Source organism: Otolemur garnettii, unplaced genomic scaffold (genome assembly GCF_000181295.1).
Source record: "Otolemur garnettii isolate 467f Iridium unplaced genomic scaffold, OtoGar3 scaffold00092, whole genome shotgun sequence".
NCBI classification, from domain to species: Eukaryota; Metazoa; Chordata; class Mammalia; order Primates; family Galagidae; genus Otolemur; species Otolemur garnettii.
Genome location: NW_003852487.1, coordinates 392,534 through 413,760, shown reverse-complemented (window position 1 = coordinate 413,760; position 21,227 = coordinate 392,534). Strand labels below are relative to the sequence as shown.

Here is a 21,227-nt window from a genome sequence, read left to right as displayed (position 1 = left end):
TTTTTTTTTTTTCTTATTTGCTAAAGCTTATTTCCCTCTCGATCCGCATTCACTGAATCCTGCTATCAGCACCATTTGTCACATCCTACTCCTGCCACTTGTCAGGTCCCAGGACTGGCCAGGTCTCGGGCCCAACTTAACTAGGCTCCCTAGCTTCTAGATTGGCCAAAGGTCCCACTTTCCCTGAGCAGTTTCCCTTTGGACTTCCTCCCACTGTCTACAAAAGGCTTCACTTTACCTCCAAGTGTCCCCTTTGGTTCACATCCCTGGTATACTGTTGTGTCCTGCTGTATCCTGCCTGCTATGTCAAAATGTCGCAACCCCTTGGGCCCCTGTGGCCCTGGTCTCGAACACAGCAGGAAGGAACCAGGAGTGACATAGAAGTACAAGCTTGTAGGAGGCGGGCTAGCCCTTCTTAACAGGGCATCCCCAAGCAACTTCCACACTAGCCTTTCATTGATACTGTACAACTCAGGTGAGGGGAGTAATTAGCAAATGAGTACGTGCTGAAGGCTTGGGCTATTTCTCCACAAGGAGCACATATGAATGAATGGCCTGAGGGTCCACCCCTCAGCTGCAGATCATCTTGCTCAGAGGTCCTCTGATTCTTGGCATCCCCTACAGGATGTTGTCCATGTCCAGTCATGTGAACACACAGACTGCACACGGAGGCATTGTCCTTGACCTGCCCCCACCTCCTGAGACACACATGGAAGCAGGAACCTTCTCTCCACTCAGACAGAAGCATCTACTCTGTGGCTGAGCATGGTAATCCTGTATTCTAACAGGAAGCAAACTGAGGACATCTTGGGAATCCCTGGATCAACACATTCAAACTGGGTGTAAATGGGGCTTTGAAGACAAGTGAGAACCTCTGACTTTTCCCTCCATAATCTCAGCACCCTACTTGCTTCCCAGGACAGAGAATAGTGTCTTGGTGGTGGGACTTGACCAATTCTAACAAGTCTCATGTGAGCAGTGGTTCTTGATTTGGGGGGTGTAGTGAACCCTCTCCTCAGACATGTCCACGTACCCACAGACCCAACTCTACAAAGCTATTCAGGAGCCTCATGAACTCTGGTTCTTATCAGTGAGTCCTAAATGAGAAGGGTGTGTCTCAGCCATCAATGGCTGGTTCATCTGCTCAGGAAACCTGAAAGCTGCCCCAGAAGATAAGGGTGGTGCCACACCACCCTACAGAAGCCAGAATGAGAGCAAAAAGCACACAGCCATCACACTGGCCATGTGCCCCCATGATCTTAGAGGTCTGCAGAAAGGCTAGGCAGTCAGTGAAGGTGGTTGAGGACTACTTCAGGCAGCAGTCAAAACATCATTCAGTCAAATGTCCAGCTGGCTAAACAAAAGGAAAGTTAAGTTGGAAAGCAAAGCTAAGGATAAGACAGAGTTAGCTAGATGCCTGTCAGGACCAGAGCAGAAAGGAAGATAACAAAGATAGCTGTCCAGGCACAGATGATATTTGGCAGGCCCTTGCACCAGATGAGGCCTCACAACAAATTCTCACCAGATGAGTTGGGTGAAATTGTGTCACTTGCCACAGGGGAGGCAGCCAAGACAGTGTGTCCTCAGTCCTTTCTGTTAATGAGCACATTGACCTTGGAAGCCTCAGGAAGGAGAACTGAGAGGCCACTGTTAGAAAAACTGAAGTTCCCAGAAGCCACTCTCTGAGCAAGAGTGCTGATTTTGGACTTGGTGTGATTGAAAACTGAATTTCTGTTATGTGTGAGCTTGTATGTCTGCATTTGTTAGAGGAAATATTATTCTTAAACAATGGAGAAAGCATCCAACAAATGCCTCCAACTTTAACAAAAAAGTCCTCCTACCCCACCTGGAAGCTGAAAGTCTTTAGATAAGCAGGTGGGTGGAAAATTAACCTCTACCAGGCCATTCAAATAATGCAAAAAAAGGAAAAAAAAAAAAAAGGTGGAGGGGGTAAGCAAAGAAAGAAAAAAGGGGGAGGAGGCAATTGGAGGAAGAAGCCAGCATGAGGCTCCAGGAATGCTCAGGAACAGTAATGCTGCATGGGGCCTGTCCAAATGACTAATGGGCCTATCCCTGGAGAGGGGAAACAGTTGCAGTGTGAGCCCCCAGTTTCTGATTGGTCACCAGGGAACGGTTCAAGCTAGCTGGATTAAGAGTGGACCACTCTCAGTGAACAATTAATGTTAAATTTAAATGCAAATTCAATCACAATCCCAAAATGTTTTGGAGTGCCTGATAAATCCATTCTAAAGCTCATCTCTGAGATCTAATAAAGGAAAAGACCAAGAAAGATTTGAAAAATAGAATGAAGTCTTAATCCTTAATAGACAGAAAAAGATTATAAAGCAGGAGCATTTGAAACATAACTCTCTTTGGCACAATTATAAAGTAGTTAACTAAAACAAAACGAAAATCACAAAGAACTGGACTATTGTCATAAGCTGCATGATGATATTTCAGTCAATGACAGACCACATACACAATGGTATTCCCATAATTTTATTTTTGTTTTTTTAAAGATGGAATCTTGCTATGATGGTCTCAAACTCCCAATCTCAAGTAATCCTCCACCTCAGTCTTCCAGGTGGTTGGGCTTACAGGCATAAGCCACCACACCCACAGTCATAAGATTCTACCATTTTTACTGTATCTTTCCTAAGTTTTGATAAGTTTAAATGAACAAATACTTACCATTGTGTCCCAATTGCCTATAGTATTCAATACAGCATCCTGCCATACAGGTTTGTAGCCTAGAAGGAATAGGCCACACTACACAGTTTAGGTGTGTAGTAAGCTATGCCATCTAGGTTTGTGTAAGTATACTCCATGATTATTCAAACAATGACAAAATCACCTGAACAGATTTCTCAGAACACATCCCTGTTTGTTAAGCAATGCAAGACTATACTCACAAGCTATGTGTCAGGACTAAGACTGGAAGTAAGTCAAAACCCAGTATAAACCAAGCTGCTGGCAACTCCAGGGTCAAAACCAAAATATGGTCTATAATGATCTCCCATTACAAAATTTGAATAAAAATTCTCATTGGCCTCTCTTAAAACAAATCCCTTCCTTGGAAAATTCCAGCTGGACCAAAAGGATGGGTGAGATGACTGGTTTCTCAAGGACTCCAGCTCCGGAGTCATAGCTTCCCTTTTTAGAAGGATATGGGAAGAGCACTGAGCAGACAAAAGACAAAGCCACTACAAATAAAGTATATGATAAAAGTATTTCAAATCAGGGAGAAAAAGATGAATTAGATAAAAGGTCTCAGGATAATTACTGATTCACTGAAAAACTAATTAGATCCTCTCATCTTTCTTCCTTTCTTTCTTTTCTTTAGACAGAGTCTCAAGCTGTTGCCCTGGGTAGTGTGCTATGGCATCACAGCTCACAGCAACCTCAAGCTCTTGCCTCAGCCTCCCAAGTAGCTGGGACTACAGGCACCCCCCCCCTCAACACCCTGCTATTTTGTTGTTGTTGTGGTGGTGGTTGTCATTGTTTTAGCTGGCCTGGGCTGGATTCAAACCCACCAGCCTCAGAGTATGTGACTGGCACCCTGCCCACTGAGCTATAGCACTGCCCTAGATCCTCTCATCTTAGCAAGAAAACATGGGAAAATGTCAATGAAAAAAAATCACTTAATTTTTTAAGTAGGTATTTTGTATGAAGATAAAAAATACTTAATATGTAACTAAGTTCCAAATGAAGATTTGATTCAGGTGTCCTCAAACTACGGCCTGCAGGCCACATGTGGCCTGCCTAGGACATTTATCCGGCCCGCCAGGTGTGCTTGCCACCGCTGCCTGTCCTGCTTAGCAGCTGACTTATCCTGGGCCCACAGTCTGGCCCTCCAATAGTCTGAGGAACAGTGAACTGGCCCCCTGTTTAAAAAGTTTGAAGACCCCTGTATCTATTTACTCATTACATGGAAATTTACAGAGCATAAAGCAGCTGCTGAATCATTTTCTCAAAAGAAATATCTTGTCTCCAAATTGCTTTCAAGGAAATGCAGTATGCTCCAAGTAACAAAAATCTCAACTCCAACAATAAGGAAAATAACAACCTCATGTTCCCAATACAGAGCCACTTCTGCACCTATAAATTCAGTACTGTGTACTATCACTGGCCAAGCTCTTCCATCTGAACCATGAGATGCAACCAATGGTCATATTCAGAAGGCCAAAGCCATTCTGCTCATGCCTCTTTATCAATGCTGAAACCTTTCCTGAAAGTCACCCAAAATACTTCTCTATACATCCTAGTAGCCCATGCTTAGTCATATGCCCAACCCAAACAATTCCTGGTAAGGAAAGGAAAACTGGGCCACATCAAAGTTCTTCACCAAGGAAGGAGCAGAGAGCAGCCCACCAACTTGCTACAAAGAAATACAAGTTGAACAAGATAGAAAGAATCAAGGCACAAAAGCTGCCACCTTGTTATGCAAATAGTTTCTGGATCCTACCACAGGGGCTATGCCAGGATACCTCTTTAGGTACCCTTTGGAAACACATCAGGAGTAGAAAAGAAGGGTAATTTCATTATACAGCACTATTTTTACTGTCAGGGTGTAATGAAAACTAGCAGTTGCAGCTAATTCTTAACACAAGGTTATGTTAACAGTGTACCCTGCCTTTGCATACATTCTGAAATGTGTTATTAATATGACTAAAACCCAAGACAGCTGAATGCTTTTTTAAAAAGCATTGTTTGGCTTCTTTATTGATGAGCAAATAGTAACAACAAGCAGAAGTATTTGTATATGCCAAGAAACAGTAAGAGAATAGATAAGTGGTATGGTACTTCTCCAAAACTTTTCATTATAAAAATTTCAAACAGAACAGTTAAGAAAAATACACTGAATACCCATGTATCTACCACTAAGTTCAACACTTGCTAATTTTTTGCCCTTTTTGCTTCATTTATGTATTTTTCCTGAACTACTTCAAAGTGACAGACATCATGACAGTTCATCTCTACATATTCAGCATGTAGCTCCTAGAAATACACATTTATAACCACAATTATCACATTTAAGAAAAGTAAGTCTAATTCTTTAATGGCATCTAATGCCCATTACACAAATTCTTCCAACTGCCTCCAAAATATCTATGTAGCTGTCTTATTGGCCAACTATCTTTATAATTCAATCAAGGCCTATGCATTGCATTTAATTGTTTCTTTTGTGGCTCAAAAGATTAGGGCCCCGGCCCCATATACTGGAGGTGATGGGTTCAAACCTGGCCCTGGCCAAAAAGCTGCAAAATAAATAAATAAATAAATAAATATGACATAGACTTTTTCATGAGACCACACCATGTATCTTATAAATGACCCACATTCTGAATTTGTCTGATTTGTTTTCTCACCTGAAGTTGTTCCTGTATTTCCAGATTAAATAGTCTGGCAAAAATACTACTAGTACTACATAACTACTCCATACCATATTTCATCAAGTAATGTCACTACTATTACTGTTAGATTTGATCAATTGGCTAAAGTAGGGCAGTCATTCCATTGTTAAGGTACTTTTATCCAATTTTGGTAAGTAAGATATCTGTGGGAGATACTCTGGCACTAACAAGTTTCCCTCACATCTAGTGATTTTAGCACTCATTGATGATCATTGCTTAGATGCACTCAGGGTTGCAAATTAACAAGTTTTCAAATTCTATCATTTTTTCTGCATTTATTACTGACATTACTGCATAACAAATAGTTTTCCATAATCGAGATGAACAACTACTTCTACCAAAAAGGGAAGGGTGAAAACCTAATTCTTTTCCGCAAATGACAGAATAAGGAGTTTGTGTAAGAGTCCCCTTCAATGATAGAAATGACTTTAGCCTCTTTCTTGTAGCACTGTGGACTCAGATTTTTGTTTATTCAAAATTTTACAGTCATTCTTTTTGATCATCAGAGTACCTCAAACATGGCCCTTCTAGCTAGCTTCTTTGTCCCTTCTCACATTCCCGTTAATCTTTGAGTGATTCCTTGGTTTCTGACCCAGCCTCACTTGTACACTTCAAGACCCAGAGTTAGACCCAACTATTTCTCCAAGGAGTCTTAGCTGCTTTAGGGGCAGTGTTTGGAACTGAATTTGCTCATTGCTATGGGGTATCATTACTTCTAGGCCCTCTCACTGAAGAGCACTAAGAAATGTATATATTTTTTAAATGAGTGGTATTTTCAATTCATATTTATCATTATGGAGGCTTTTACATAAATATTTTGATTTTTTTATGAAGATCTGTTAAACCAAAAATTTTGGTTTCTGGCAACTTAATTTCTTTTTGTTTGACCCTACAATGTACATAAAATAGATTAAAAAATAACACCAATGTTACTAACATGAAAATTAGTGAGTGACATTCATGAATTTTTGTGTTTTTGTACTGAAAAACATCCTACTAAGGATGTACAGTCATAATACTATGTTTGAAGGTCTCTTGAATGACTTTTTCTATGTGGTTACAAATTTGATATAAACTTAAGTTGATTTTTCTTTGCTCTCAAATTCAGAATCTGCTTTCATTTCTTTTTGAGTATGTAAACCATTTTTGTTTATTAAAGACTGAACTTCATATAAAGGTATATGCAAAGAAGCCTTGCCTCCATTCTTAGGCCCACTGTCCTATTCATTCCTATCTCCATAGGTATTCATTTTCTAGTCTGTAGTTTATCCTTATTTGCAAAAATAAGCTATATATATGTATATAAAGTATGCATATGCATGGATACACCCACATATTTTATATATACATCTCACACACTTCCCTCAATTCTTACACAAAAAGTAGCTAGCTATATAGTTCTGTGTATCTTTTCTCAACTCTAGGTACTTCATAATTATCAAACATGTCACTGATAATATATATTGTACTATAAAATACAAAGAAACACTGGTGGCATTTAGTGTGGGAAATCTGTCATAACAGTGCATAAGCTAGGGGGAGATATTTCCTACTAAGAACTATGTTGAGTATGATATTTCCTACTGAGAACTATGTAAACCAACATACACAACATACATATGTTGCCCACTAACATATGTAAGCTTTACTTATCTCAGGTACTTAAGTATCTAATGCTGTCAGCTTGCTGCTGCAATTTGTGTTTTCCAAAATGCTTCACATTCCAACAATGGTTATCATTAGCATTAAATATATTTGTTGTATTTTCAAAATTTGGTACCATGTCTGAAACGTGACTTCTATCACACTATTTCTAGAGAAAAAAAGTATCTCTGTCTCCTAAATTGACAGATGTCCCTCAGTATTCTGTGCTTACATAAGGTTCTATATTTTTCTTGAAAGAATTCATATACATAAAGCACATCACTATCAATTACCTGGTGTACAGTAAGCTGTGTCTTTGCAAATGCTTTTATAGCATTATCATATCGTTTTTTCCCAGTAATTTCTCTGACATATGCACCATATTTAATTTGTTGGTGGATACCATCATACAGGATGTGCTTAGAAATCACTCCCCATTGGAGTTCTCTTACTTAATTATCCCATTTTCATTTAATTCATGGACAGCCCTTCAGCCCCTACCATGTATGTGATTTCTGATGCCAGGTAAACACTAAACTTACACAAAAGGAGATCTCCACATTATTACATTCATAAGGTTTTCCCCAAGAGTTTTCTTAATATGATAAAAGTTTAACTTCCCACAGGAGGACTTTCCACATTTGTTACCATTTAGGGTGTCACTCTTATGTGAATTATCTGATGACTAGTCAGAGTTGATTTCTTGCAGAAGGTTTTCCCACATTCTTTACATTCATAGGGTTTCTCCCCTGTGTGTGTTCGCTGATGTACTGTGAGGGTTGACTTCATACAGAAAGATTTCCCACATCTATTACATTCATATGGCTTCTCCCCTGTGTGAGTTCTCTGATGATTGATGAGGTTTGACTTCACGTAAAAAGTTTTCCCACATTCATTACATTCAAAAGGGTTCTTCCCTGTGTGAGTTCTCTGATGCACAGTGAGGTGTGATTTCATACAGAAAGACTTATCACATTCATTACATTTGTAGGGCTTCTCTTCTGTGTGAGTTCGCTGGTGAATGGTTAAGGCTGATTTATAGCAAAAGGATTTGCCACATTTATTACATTTGTGGGGCTTCTCCCCAGTGTGTGTTCTCTGATGTTCAATGAGATGTGACTTCTGGAAGAAAGTTTTCCCACACTCGTTACATTCATAAGGTTTCTCCCCTGTGTGTGTTCGCTGATGTTTCGTAAGATGTGATTTTTGGAAGAAGGTTTTCCCACATTCTTTACATTCATAGGGTTTCTCTCCTGTGTGAATTCTCTGATGTTGACTGAGGGCTGACTTCATATAAAAGGATTTCCCACATTCATTACATTTATAAGGTCTCTCTCCTGTATGAGTTCTCTGATGTACAGTTAAGGTGGACTTATGGCGAAAAGTTTTCTGACATCCATTACATTCATAGGGTTTCTCTTTTGAATGTGTTCTCTGATGATCAGTGAGGTTTGACTTCATAGAAAAGGCTTTCCCACATTCATTACATACATGGGGTTTCTTTCCTGTGTGATTTCTCCGGTGAATATTAAGATGTGACTTCACATAGAATGACTTCTCACAATCATTACATTTATAAGGTTTCTCTCCAGTGTGAGTTCTCTGGTGTATAACTAAGGTTGATTTCATGTGGAAGGACTTCCCACATTCGTTACATTCATGTGGCCTTTCCCCTGTGTGAGTTCTCTTATGTTTAGTGAGGGCTGACTTTTTGTAAAAGGACTTTTCACATTCATTGCATCCAAAGGGTTTTTCCCCTGTGTGAGTTCTCTGATGTACAATGAGGACTGAATTCATAGAGAAGGATTTGCCACACTCATTACACCCATAGGGTTTTTCCCCTGTGTGAATTTTCTGATGTTTAGTGAGATTTGACTTCACACAAAAGGCTTTCCCACATTCATTACAATCATAGGGTTTTTTACCTGTATGAATTACCTGATGTATAATTAGGGCTGACTTATAGCAGAAGGATTTCCCACACTCTGTACATTTATAGCGTTTCTCTTCTGTATGCTTCCCTTGATGTACACTTAGGGCTGACTTATAGTAGAAGGATTTTCCACACTCATTGCAACCATAAGGTTTCTCCCCTGTGTGTGTTCGCTGATGGTCAGCAAATTGTGACTTCTGGAAGAAAGTTTTCCCACATTCATTACATTTGTAAGGTTTCTCCCCTGTATGTGTTTTTTGGTGTTTAGTTAGGTTAGATTTCACACAGAAAGATTTCCCACATTCTTTACATTCATATGGTTTCTCCCCTGTGTGAGTTCTTTGATGATGAATGAAGTTTGATTTTGCATAGAAAGATTTCCCACATTCATTACATTGATAGGGTTTTTCTCCTGTGTGAATTCTCTGATGGACTCTTAGGGCTGAGCTATGACGAAAAGGTTTCTTACAGTCATTGCATACATAAAGTTTCTTTTCTGACTGTGTTCTCTGGTGATAATTGAGGGATGACTTCACAGGGGTTTTATCACATTCATTAGGTTTCTCTCTTGGGTAAGTTATCTGTGAGTCACTGAGTTGTAATTTGTTTTCACATGGTTTCTCTCTTGTATGTATCCTTTGAAAAGATTTCTGGCAATGACTACATTCAAAGGTTCTCTTTCCAGTGTGAGTTTTATGAGGATGTATGGGATGTGACTTACTGCTGAAATTCTCATTTTCATTAGGTTCATGGATTTTCTCTCTTGTATTAGCTTTCTGATTTTTAAGGAGAGTTAACTTCTCACACTTATTAACTTCAGAGTGATTCCTCCTTGGGAAAGGTTCTTGGTGAACGTTGGGGGATGACATGGCACTGACATTTTCCCCGTGTTGCTTAGGATCACAGGATATCTCTCCTGTTTTAGATATCTTATGTGTGATAATGGCTGCCTTCTTGGGGAAGGTGCTCCCACATTCATTGTCTTCCAAAGGTGGTCCCAAAGTTTGGATCTTCTGATGTTCAATTAATTGTTCATTAAGATTTGAGGATTTCCCATCTTGGTTATATTCATTACCTTTATTTCCAGTGTGAGTCGTTTCTTGCTTAGTATCAAAAGGCAACTTTTCACATATATTAATTTCATAAGAGTTCTTACTTGGCAGATTTTTATCACTAATACTTGATTCTGAAACATATTTGGTTCCACTTAAATAATACTGACAGGGTGTTTTTCTTAAAGAAACTAGGTTTGTATCCAGATGAAGTGTTTTTCCAAAAACCTTCTCTCTCTTCTTAGAGAATGTATTGTTGCTGAGATGTGAAGTGCCCCACAAGTGTTTATGTTGGTTTTCCTGGCTTCTCTTTATCAGGTCATCTAATTTCTGGACTTCTAGAAATGAGAAAAATTAAGAATACTTTAAAATTTATAATATATTTCTTATGTAAGTGAGATATATTATTTCACTGATTCTCTATTTTCTGGCCCAGACTCCTGGAATAGAATCTCAAGTACATATTTATCCTTAGTTCAGAAAAAAAAAAAATCTGCTGTAGTATAAAAATGAGAGGAAAATTAACAATGAACACACATATATTTGCAATTTTAAAAAATATGACCCTCAAAACTGAAAAGATAAGGGGAAATTAAACAAGTAACAATGAACGGAGGGCAAAGCATGACAGAGAAACTAAAAAATGGGGTGAGCCCTACAGAAATCATGAACAGGAAATGGAGCAAAAAGCAATGTTATGAGACATTAATCTTAAGAATAAATATTACAGAATGGGCCAGGGATGGTGGGTCATGCCTGTAATCCTAGGACTTTGGCAGGTCAAGGTGGGTGGATTGCCTGAGTTCAACCTGAGAAAGAGTGAGTCCCTATCTCTACTAAAAATGAAAAACTGAGGCAAGAGGATTGCTTGAGCCCAAGAGTTCAAGGTTGCTGTAAGCTATAATCCACAGCATTCTACCCAGGGTAATAAAGTGAGACTCTATCTCAATAAAAAAGAAAAAGAAATATTACAGAATAGATTAGATATGTGATAATACATATGATCTATGATATAGCTCATTGTCAATATGCAAACAGGTAAAATAAGATGTATGTTAGTTTTTCAAGATAACCTTATAAAAATTCACAATAAATATCTTGTAAAATAATCATTCCCCAAAGCAAGTCATGAGTCTAACACAGATTGTTATGGTTAACTAGCTTGCTTTTCATCTTTGGCTCTATTAGAGTACTCATATTGCTCCAGAAAATGCACTTTTCTCCCTCTCTCTCCATCTTGCTCTCTCCCTACATACACACATACACATATGCACATGTATCTTTTCCAAATTATGCACCTTAAACTGTTTTCTTAAAAAATTGAACATGGGGCCAGGTGGAGTGGCTCATACCTATAATCCTAACACTCTGGGAAGCTGAGGTGGGTGGACTGCCTGAGGTCAAGAGTTTGAGATCAGCCTGGGTGAGAGCGAGACCTCATCTTAAAACCCGGTGTTGTGGCTGGTGCCTGTAGCTTCCAGCTATTTGAGAGGCTATGGCAAGAGGTTCACTTCCACCCATGAGTTTGAGGTTGCTGTGAGCTATGACACGATGGCACTATGCCCAGGGTAACAAAGTGAGACTCTGTCTCAAAATAAAAAAATTTTGAACATGGTCATTATGTATACTTTTCATTAACACACTTTGGAAAGCATTAACTTTACCTAAATTGTACTTGATAAATGCTGAATTTCAAAATATATCATATATTTTTGTTTACTTCTCCCAACAACCTATGCTCCTAGCAGGTGCTAATGTATCCACAGTTGCCTTTGAACTCCTCTGAATTGTTACATAGTTGGTGGCCCTCAACAAGCAGTATGCATCAGAATTATATGGAAACATTTAATTCAAAATATCAGGTATAGTCTGTCATGGCACCATGTGAATCTACACACCCTATGAATCAGAATCAGGAAGGATGTGAAATATTCCTTATGAAGTGCTTTCTGAATAAACATAACTATTAGTATAATAGGTGAGCACATCAATTATATATTATGAAAAGAAGAGTAAAAAGGAGATCCTTTAGGTGAGGACAAAAGCCTTAGGTGTCACAGTATATGATCAAGTCTAAGTTTCTTATAGCTCAGCCACCAATTGAAATGGGAATTCCAAGGAGAGATTAATATTGACTAGAGTAATTATGAAGCACTTCAAAACACAGGTGAAAACTTTAGTTCAAACATGAATTTATGTAAAGTGAAAGACTGGAACACAAGTAAAATGGAGAGTAGACTAGAGATGGTGGTAGTTTTGAAGTATCAGGTAAAGCAAAAATAAGTTTAAATATTAATAATGGACAAGGCACTGGGGAGTATTATTCAGAGACAGTGAAAGACCAGGCTTGAAGGACTCTTTGCAGGAGAAAAGAACAATCATGTGATCAAAACTGCCTGAGATTATAGGATTTCTTTTGAGAATATAAAATGTTGTTTCACTGAAAGTAAAAATTAGTTTTTATTTAGGTGCTGTCTGAGAAATTCTTTCCCACCTCAAGACCACAGATATATTCCCCAATTTTATGTAATTTTAAACATATTTCATTTTCTAAATGTTTTATAGTTTTTTGTTTGTTTTGTTTTTGTTTTTTGCAGTTTTTGGCTGGGGCTGGGTTTGACACCACCACCTCCAGTATATGGGGCCAGTGCCCTACTCCTTTGAGCCACAGACTCTGCCCTATGTTCTATAGTTTTTTTTAAATAGATTTCTGAATAATACTGAAAAGCATGTTTTCCCCCATATAGATAGCTAATTTTATCAATACTGTTTATTAAGTAATCTCACCTTTGCCAATTTCTCTCACATATCTGATTTCCACCTAAATGTGGAGTTGGTTTTGGGCTCTTATTTCCATTCCATTTATTTTTACACCAATATCATCACATTTTTTAGTCTTGACCTCCCTTCAAATCAGTCATCCCATCTGCAGTTTCTTTTCCCTGCGTCTCCGATTAGAGGGCTCCGGGAACATTATCAGCTGTGTAACAAGTATTGGCATTTAAGAGGACAAGCCCCCCCCCCCCCAGCTAGTTCTTCTTAGCCTTCTAAAATATTTTGGTTATTTTTGAACTTTACTCTTCCATACAAATCTGCAGTCCTTCATGTTTTAACTGTTTGTTCCACTGATTCTCATGAATGACTTGCTCATTTGGGCTTGCTAATTTTTTTGTTTTGAGCTCCTATTTTTGGAGCTTATAATCAGAGGAAATCCTGATGACTGAAGTGGAAATCCCTTCCTCGAGAGATCATTTTTTTTCTATCTCCTGGAAACCAGAAAAAACTAAGAGTACAACTAGAGATATATTCAGCCAGATTTTCAGATCCCTCAGTCAGCTTGCACTTTCCCATCTTCTTGGCCCCAATGTAGAGAAAATTAGCATTTGCTTTCTGGACAACCTCAATTTGTTCATTTCTGCTAAATGAACTCTTCTCTGATTTCAACTCATCATTAGATTCTTATTAGGTCTTATCTCTTGGACACTGGAGATTTCCCTTTTCAGGAAACCCAGAAATGCATTAAACTTTTTGTTGTAATTTTTCTGGGTTCTAATTCTATCATATTGACAAGGCCTTTCAAAATATCTATCTTACCATCCTGCCAGATGCAGAAATACCCATTCTTGTTTAAACCTCCATTTACTGTGTTTTACAACATTCTCCAAAAACTTTTCTTGTTAAGATCACCAATATTACCAAATTCAGCATTTAATTCTCAGCCTTCTCCTTACTCAGTCTCTCAGTGCCATGTAAAACATGTGATAGCTCCTTAATTTTTTTAAGTATTTAATTTGAATAATATATTCCCATGGCTCAAATTCCTAAAAATACAAAAAAAAAAAAAAAAAAAAAAAAGGTACTGTGAAAAAGCTTCCGCTGGCTGATGTTTAACAGACACCACCCAGTTCCCATCTCAGAAGCAAGCAGTAATATAAGTTTGCTGTGCATCCCTCAGGATATTTTAGGTAACTTAATATTTGAGGCATGTTACTGGTGTGTATACAGATTCACTTAGGGAGAACTGATGTCTTTAGTCCTGAATCTTCCCATCCTTCTTTAGTGGCTTCCTATCTAGGAATATGACACAAACTTGTTTCAAAATTTTACACATATGTGTATCTGCATATCTATGTCTATAAGGCTGTGGATATTGCGCATTTCTTAATGCATCTGCTCCTAGTTATTTTTATAATTTTTGTTAGTATTTTAAATGAGATCAGTTCCTCTTTCTAATCTTTCAGTTGGTTGTTTTCCAACTGGATTGGCCAGATGTACAATTACATTGCCTGCAAATAGTGGTCTTATCTCTTTGTTTCCAATTTTAATACAAATAATTTGTTTCATAATTATTTTTTCATTTTTTCCTTTTATTTTTTGAGACAGAGTTTCACTCTGTCACCTTCAGCCCTTCAGCTTGAGTGCAGTGGCATGCTCATAGCTCACTGCAACCTCAAACTGTCATGCTCAAGCAATTCTCCTGTCTCAGCTTCCTAAATAGCTCAAATGACAGGTGCACACCACTGTGCCTGTCTAATTTTTCTATTTTTTGTAGCGACAAGGTCTAGCTCTTACTCAGGCTGGTCTCAAACTCCTAAGCTCAAGTAATCCTCCACCTTGGCCTCCGAGAATGCTAGGATTACAGGCATGAGCCACCACACTCAGGCTTTATTATATTTTCTAATTTGTTCAAAATATTACATAATGGTAATAATAGTGGACACCCTTATTGTGACTTACTAGTAATACATCTAGAATGTCCTTCTTACAGAATATGGGGTGGAAAACTTTCTTTCACGTAATCATATTTTATTGTTTTATTTTTAATAAAAAATTGGTGTTGAGGCTCGGTGCCTGTAGTTCAGTGGCTAGGGTGCTGGCCACATACACCAGAGTTGGTGGGTTTGAACCTGGCCCTGGCCTCCCAAACAACAATGACAACTACAACCAAAAAATAGTGGGCGTTGTGGCAGGCGCCTGTAGTCCCAGCTACTTGGGAGGCTGAGGCAAGAGAATTGCTAAAGCTCAAGGGTTTGAAGTTGCTGTGAGATGTGATGCCACAGCACTTTACTGAGGGCAACATAGTGAGACTCAGTCTCAAAAAAAAAAAAATTTGATGTTGAATTTTATTCTAATGCCTTTTGAGTGTCTATAGTGAAAAATCTTCCTTAATGTTTTAATATGGCACACCTTTAATGTACTGCAGATTGTATGTGCTAATATTCTATTTGTGATTTTGGCATTCATGTACATAAATAAAACATAGTATTGATCCAAGGTCAGCAAACTTTCTATAAATATTTTAAGCTACATGAGCAATACACAGTCTCTGTTATGTCTTTTTTTCACAATGCTTTAAAAATGTAAAAACCATCCTTAGCTCTTTTCTCCTTTGGATTTACTGAGAATTTTTTTTTAGCATTCCATTTTAATCTGTCTACTGGTTTTTGGACTATATTTCTTTGTATTTTTTAATGGCTAATTCATAGATTACAATATACATACCAAACCATTCACAGTCTACTTATCATTCATATTTTACCCCTTCACATAAAACGTAGATGCCTTACAACCAGTGGACCCCTTTACCCTCCTCACTTTATAATAGCTATCATATGTATTACATCTAAATACATTATAATCTCACTAGATAATTTTGTTTTCAACAGTTATATGTATTTTACCCTGGGTAGAGTGCCATGGTGTCACAGATCACAGCAATCTCAAACTCTTTGGCTTAAGCGATTTTCTTGCCTCAGCCTCTCAAGTAGCTGGGACTACAAGAGCCCACCACAACGCCTGGCTGTTTCAGAGCTGGAGTCTCATTCTGGCTCACACTGGTCTTGAACCTATAAGCTCAGGAAATCCACCCACCTTGGCCTCCCAAGTACTGGGATGACAGGCATGAGTTACCACACCCAGGCATTTCCACCATTCTTAAAGGACATGTCACTGGATACAGAATTCTCAGTAGACAGTTCTTTTCTTTCAGCACTTTAACAATGTTATTCCACTTGTCATCTGTCTCCAGTTTATGATGAGACTCTATAGACATTTCAAATTATCATCCCCTAAATGTAATATATCATTCTTCTCTGGCTTTCAATGCCTTTTTTTAACTTCGGTTTCAGTATTTTAAATCTTAAGTACCTAGGTGTGGTTCTCATTACATTTATCTTGTTTGTTACTCCAGAACAAGCATCTTGAATCTATAAATGTATGTCTTTCATCAAACGTTGAAAGTTTTTGACTATTATTGTTTCAATATTTTTTGCACTGAGCTCTAGTTTCCCTTTGTTATGGGCTGAATTGTGTCCCACAAAATGCATATTAAAATCCTAACCCCCATAACCTCAAAATGTGACTATCTTTGAATATAGAGTAGAATTAACATTAAATGAGGTCACTATGATGAACCCTAATCCAACATGACTAGTGTCCTTACAAGAGGAGATTAGGATATAGATAGGCATAGAGCAAAGACTAGACAGAAAGCAAACCACTCCCAGGGGCTTCCACTATCCCATTCTCCTCGCCACTTGTTGGGACCCAGGACTGGCAGGTTTCCAGCCCCAGCTTATCTATCATCCGGACACGGATCACTGTGCTTTCTTGCTGGGGAACAACTCCCCTTAGGTGCCTGAGGGCTATTCATCTTAGCAGAAGGAAGAGAGTGAAAGACAGTCTTTAAGGGAGAGAAGCAGTCTTAGTGAGAGAGCAAATCTTAGCAGTCTTCTTAGAAGGGCCCCAGACAGGGGCTCTCCAAGCAGGAGGAGCAAAAGAGTCAGACTGAGTGAGTCCGTGAAAGAATAAAAAAAGAATCTGGACTAACCTCTCATGCAGTTACTTATATACGTGATCCTGTGGATATTTGCACCACAGGTTGCAGAGACTGCCAAGCACCGATGTTCTCGTCTCGTGTGCTCTCATGTTAAGGAGAGCTGAATCCCTTCCCCATGCCCTTATCACCAATGTGTTATATTACTAAGATGTTATATCACAAGTGTTTCTTATATTTACAGAGTGTTCCAAGCTTAACTCTCACTTCTCCTTTCCTTGAACCATATGGTCTGCTACAAACCACCACCTACAAGTCAAGGACAGAGGTCTTAGGAGAAATTAACCTTGCCCACGCTTTGATCTTGGACTTGGTTCACCCCCCAGAAGTGTAAGAAAACAAATTTCTGTTGTTGAAGTCCCTAGTCTGTGGTACTTATTATGGCTGTCCTAGAAAACTTATGTACCTTCCTCTGGAATTCCAATGACATGCCTGTGAAATCTTTTGATATCATCTCACAGGTCCCTGAATTTTGTTATTGTTTTTTATATCTTTTCTCTCTTCTTCAGACTTAATAATTTCTGTCCCACATTCACTTACACTTTTTTCTGTCATTTCCACTCTGTTATTAAGCACATCTAACAAATTTTTCATTTGAGATGTAAGTTTCATGTCTAAAATTTCTAGCTGGCTTTTTCAACAGTTCTATAGTTTTTATTTCTGACATCTTCCTATTCACTGAAATAAGTATTTACCTTTATATTATGGAACATAGTTATAATAGCTGTTTAAAAGTCCTTGTCTTATAACTTCAACAACTAGATCATCTTGATCGCCTATTCCCTTGAAAATTGGTCATATTTTCTTGGTCCTTTGTGTTTAGAGTAATTCTGGAAATTTTGGATGTGAAATTACAAGAGAATGACTGTGGTGGTGGTGTTTCAAGAAGCAACCAATCCAGTTAGGTTCTGACCACATGTTCTACCTTTCCTTTAATGAGCAGCAGTTCCAATATCAGTTCAGTTTTCAAAGGTTCTGCTATTTTGTATTGGTCTGACCTGAACAGGAGTCGCTTGGGTGTTAGTCTGGGAAGGGGGCAATGGTTTTTGTTGCTACTTAGTTCTCAAAGCCTTTGCTTTGGGTCTGCCCCACACATATGCAGGTCAGGAGTAAGCCTCTCAGACTTGTATTAGACTAATCACAGTTCAGGTGATCCTGTTCTAGCTCTCTCTTCTCTGAGATTCTCCACAACAACAGCTCCCAAACTCAATTCTCCTGGGTCTCTAGTCAGAAGAGGGTTTTTTCTCAGAATTTCAGCCAAAATTCCATTAAGGTATGGCCACCATCCAGGCAAGGCAGCAACATAAAAACAGAGTAGGGAAAAAATGACATAAACCTTCCTCCACATTCAATACATAGGTTTCCCTTTTCCTGTTTCCTCTGGACAGAAAGACAAGGTTGAACACAGAGTATTAGCTACCCATGCACCTACCAGTGATTCCTTACTTTAAACAAAAAAGAAATTACCGTATTTTCCCAATTCTTCTATATCTTACTCACCAGGCAATTTTTTTTATTAAATCATAGCTGTGTACATTAATAAAGTCATGGGGTACAGTGTGCTATTTTTATATACCATTTGAAATATTTTCATCAAACTGGTTAACATAGCCTTCATGTCATTTCCTTAGTTATTGTGTTAAGACATTTATATTCTACATTTAGAAAGATTCACATGTACCCTTATGAGATGAACCACAGGCGTGATCTCACCAATCACCCTCCCTCCACTCATCCTCCCCCCTCCCGTCCCCTTCCTCTCCCCTTTCCCAGTATTCTTGGGCTATAATTGGGTTATAGCTTTTCCTATGAAAGCTATAAGTTAGTTTCATAGTAGGACTGAGTACATTGGATACTTTTTCTTCCATTCTTGAGATACTTTGCTAAGAAGAATATTTTTCAGCTCTATCCATGTAAACATGAAGGAGGTAAAGTCTCTATCCTTCCTTAGGGCTGCATAGTATTCCATGGTGTACATATACCACAATTTATTGATCCATTTGTGGGTCACTAGGCACTACGCAATTTTAATTAATCTTTTTAAGTGGTTACATGAGATGACTATACATGTATATACTTAATTTGTTGGTTTTAAATGTTATCTTTCAATGCATCCTCCCCTATTAAAAATCAGAAACTCAGCAAACAAATTCTTTCCTACTAGTTTTCCCCTTCCTTTCCCAGTTTTATTTAAATGTTCTTTTACATTCCAAGTTTACAGCATTCAACTCTTTCCTGAGATCCAATCCCCTCATTAGTTTTCAGCTTATTTCTCAGTTAAATAAATTCAATATTCACACATGGTTTCTTGGTGAATCATCTTTTACCATCTCTTAAAGTTCATCTTCTTTGAAATGAGTTTATGAGACTATTCCCCGTATTTTTGTACATTTCAATTTACTTTATTTTTATTACATTAGCTGAATGACATTTCACCTACATTTAAAATTATTGGGATTTACTTTTATTCTTTAAGGGTTCTATAATTCTTTCTCTACTATTTTATGAATGCTAGTATGAACACCTGAATTTAGCTAATTTTCCCCCAATTACAAATTACTTCTGTGGTGGGGAGGGGGTGGAAGACTGAAAAAAAAATCTTTCTTTAAAAATCTAGCAACTTCCCTAGGATGTCAGAGTGATAACCATTCATAGTTTTTTTCCTTTTCATGCACACTCAAATCTTCATTTATATCAGGAAATTTTCCCTCAAATAGATCTTTAAATATTTTTCCTATTCAATTATTGTGGCTTTCTCATGTGAGGACTGAATTATGCATATGTTGACTCTCCTTTTCCAGTCTTCCCTATGTAATCTTTTATAACTTTTTATGTTTTCCCAGCTTATTTTGGTCACTTCCTGTATTTCTGTCCTCTCAGTTCCTCACCAGCATTTTCAATAACCTGATGCCACTTTCTAATTTCACACATTTTACTCTTGAGATATTTTTTCTTCTAATTCATTTCTGGGCATTGGTAAATTCCTCCTGTAGTTACCAGAGATCTCTTCAGTCTCTCTTTTTATGAAAACATCCCACCCTAACTTTTTACAAGCAGGATTTTACACTGAAATCTTTTTTTTTTTTTGAGACTGAGTCTCACTTTGTTGGCCTCTGTAGCGTGCTGTAGCATCATAACTCACAGCAACCTCAAACTTCTGGGCTCAAGTGAGTCTCTTGCCTCAGCCTCCCTAGTAGCTGGGACTACAGGTGCTGCCACAATGCCTGGCTATTATTATTATTATTATTATTATTATTTTAACTGGGACTACAGGCGCTTGCCATAACGCCTGTCTATTTTGTTGTTGTTGTCATTGTTGTTTAGCAGGCCCAGAGGGTTCGAACCCACGAGCCTTGGTGCATGTGGCCAGCACCCTAACCACTGAGTGACAGGTGCTAAGTCAATGCTACTTTTAGAGATAGGGTCTCACTTTTGCTCAGGGTGGTCTTGAACTTCTAAGCTCAGGCTATCTACCCAACTTGGCCTCCCAAAGTGCTAGGATTACAGGTGTGAGCAACCGCACATGGCCTACTAAAATCTGATCAGCATTTATTTGTCTCAGAAAATCTCTGAGACAAATAAAAGTTTCTTTTATCCTCATACTGGTACAAAAACCAATACTTTATGCAGCTAAGACTTATGTACATGATGTTTCCACCCCAAATCCCAACCACCTCCTCTACTTTTCAAAACCAAGGTGGATTATGGGGAAGCTCCTGAAGCTATCTTATGCAATATCCTCCTCATGTTTTAATAAGGAGCTATAAAACTCATGCACCTCAGGGTATATGCCTCATCCTTATGAAGTCCCTTAGGCTTCCTTTTGGGATCAGCTGCCCTGGAACTCGCTCTCTCTGGTTGCAGGTGCATGCATGCCAGGTTGAATTTTTTTTCTTTTTTTTTTTTTTTTTTGCAGTTTTTGGCCAGGGCCAGGTTTGAACCTGCCACACTCTGGTATATGGATATGGGGCCAGCGCCCTACTCCTTTGAGCCACAGGCGCTGCCTGATACTATAACTTAAAACATATACTTAACTTACATAGTAATATCACTCCAGTGTATTTACCCTGAAAGAAATGAAAATTTATGTTCTCTCAAAAACCTATGTGTGAATGCTTATAGCATTTCTGTCTCTCTCTCTTGATATACATTTTTTTTCTTTTTTTTTTAAAGACAGAATCTTACTCTGGCACCCTCGGTAGAGTGCTGTGGCATCATCACAGCTCACAGCAACTTCAAACTCTTGGGCTCAAGAGATCCTCCTCCCTCAGCCTCCCGAGTAGCTGGGACTACAGGTGCCCATCACAATGTCTGGCTAGTTTTTCTAATTTTTTTAGTAGAGACAGGCC

General features: G+C 38.3%; 1 protein-coding gene across 1 annotated transcript in view; it reads right to left on the bottom strand.

The window, feature by feature from the left end:
* Nucleotides 1-7,709: 7,709 nt before the first annotated feature.
* LOC100952320 (zinc finger protein 665-like) overlaps nt 7,710-21,227 on the bottom strand; it is a 28,151-nt gene continuing 14,633 nt past the window's right edge. Inside the window, exon 5 of the mRNA XM_023516531.1 lies at nt 7,710-10,381. Within this exon, the coding sequence (XP_023372299.1) occupies nt 7,710-10,381 (2,672 nt within the window). The remainder of the gene's footprint in view (nt 10,382-21,227) is intronic.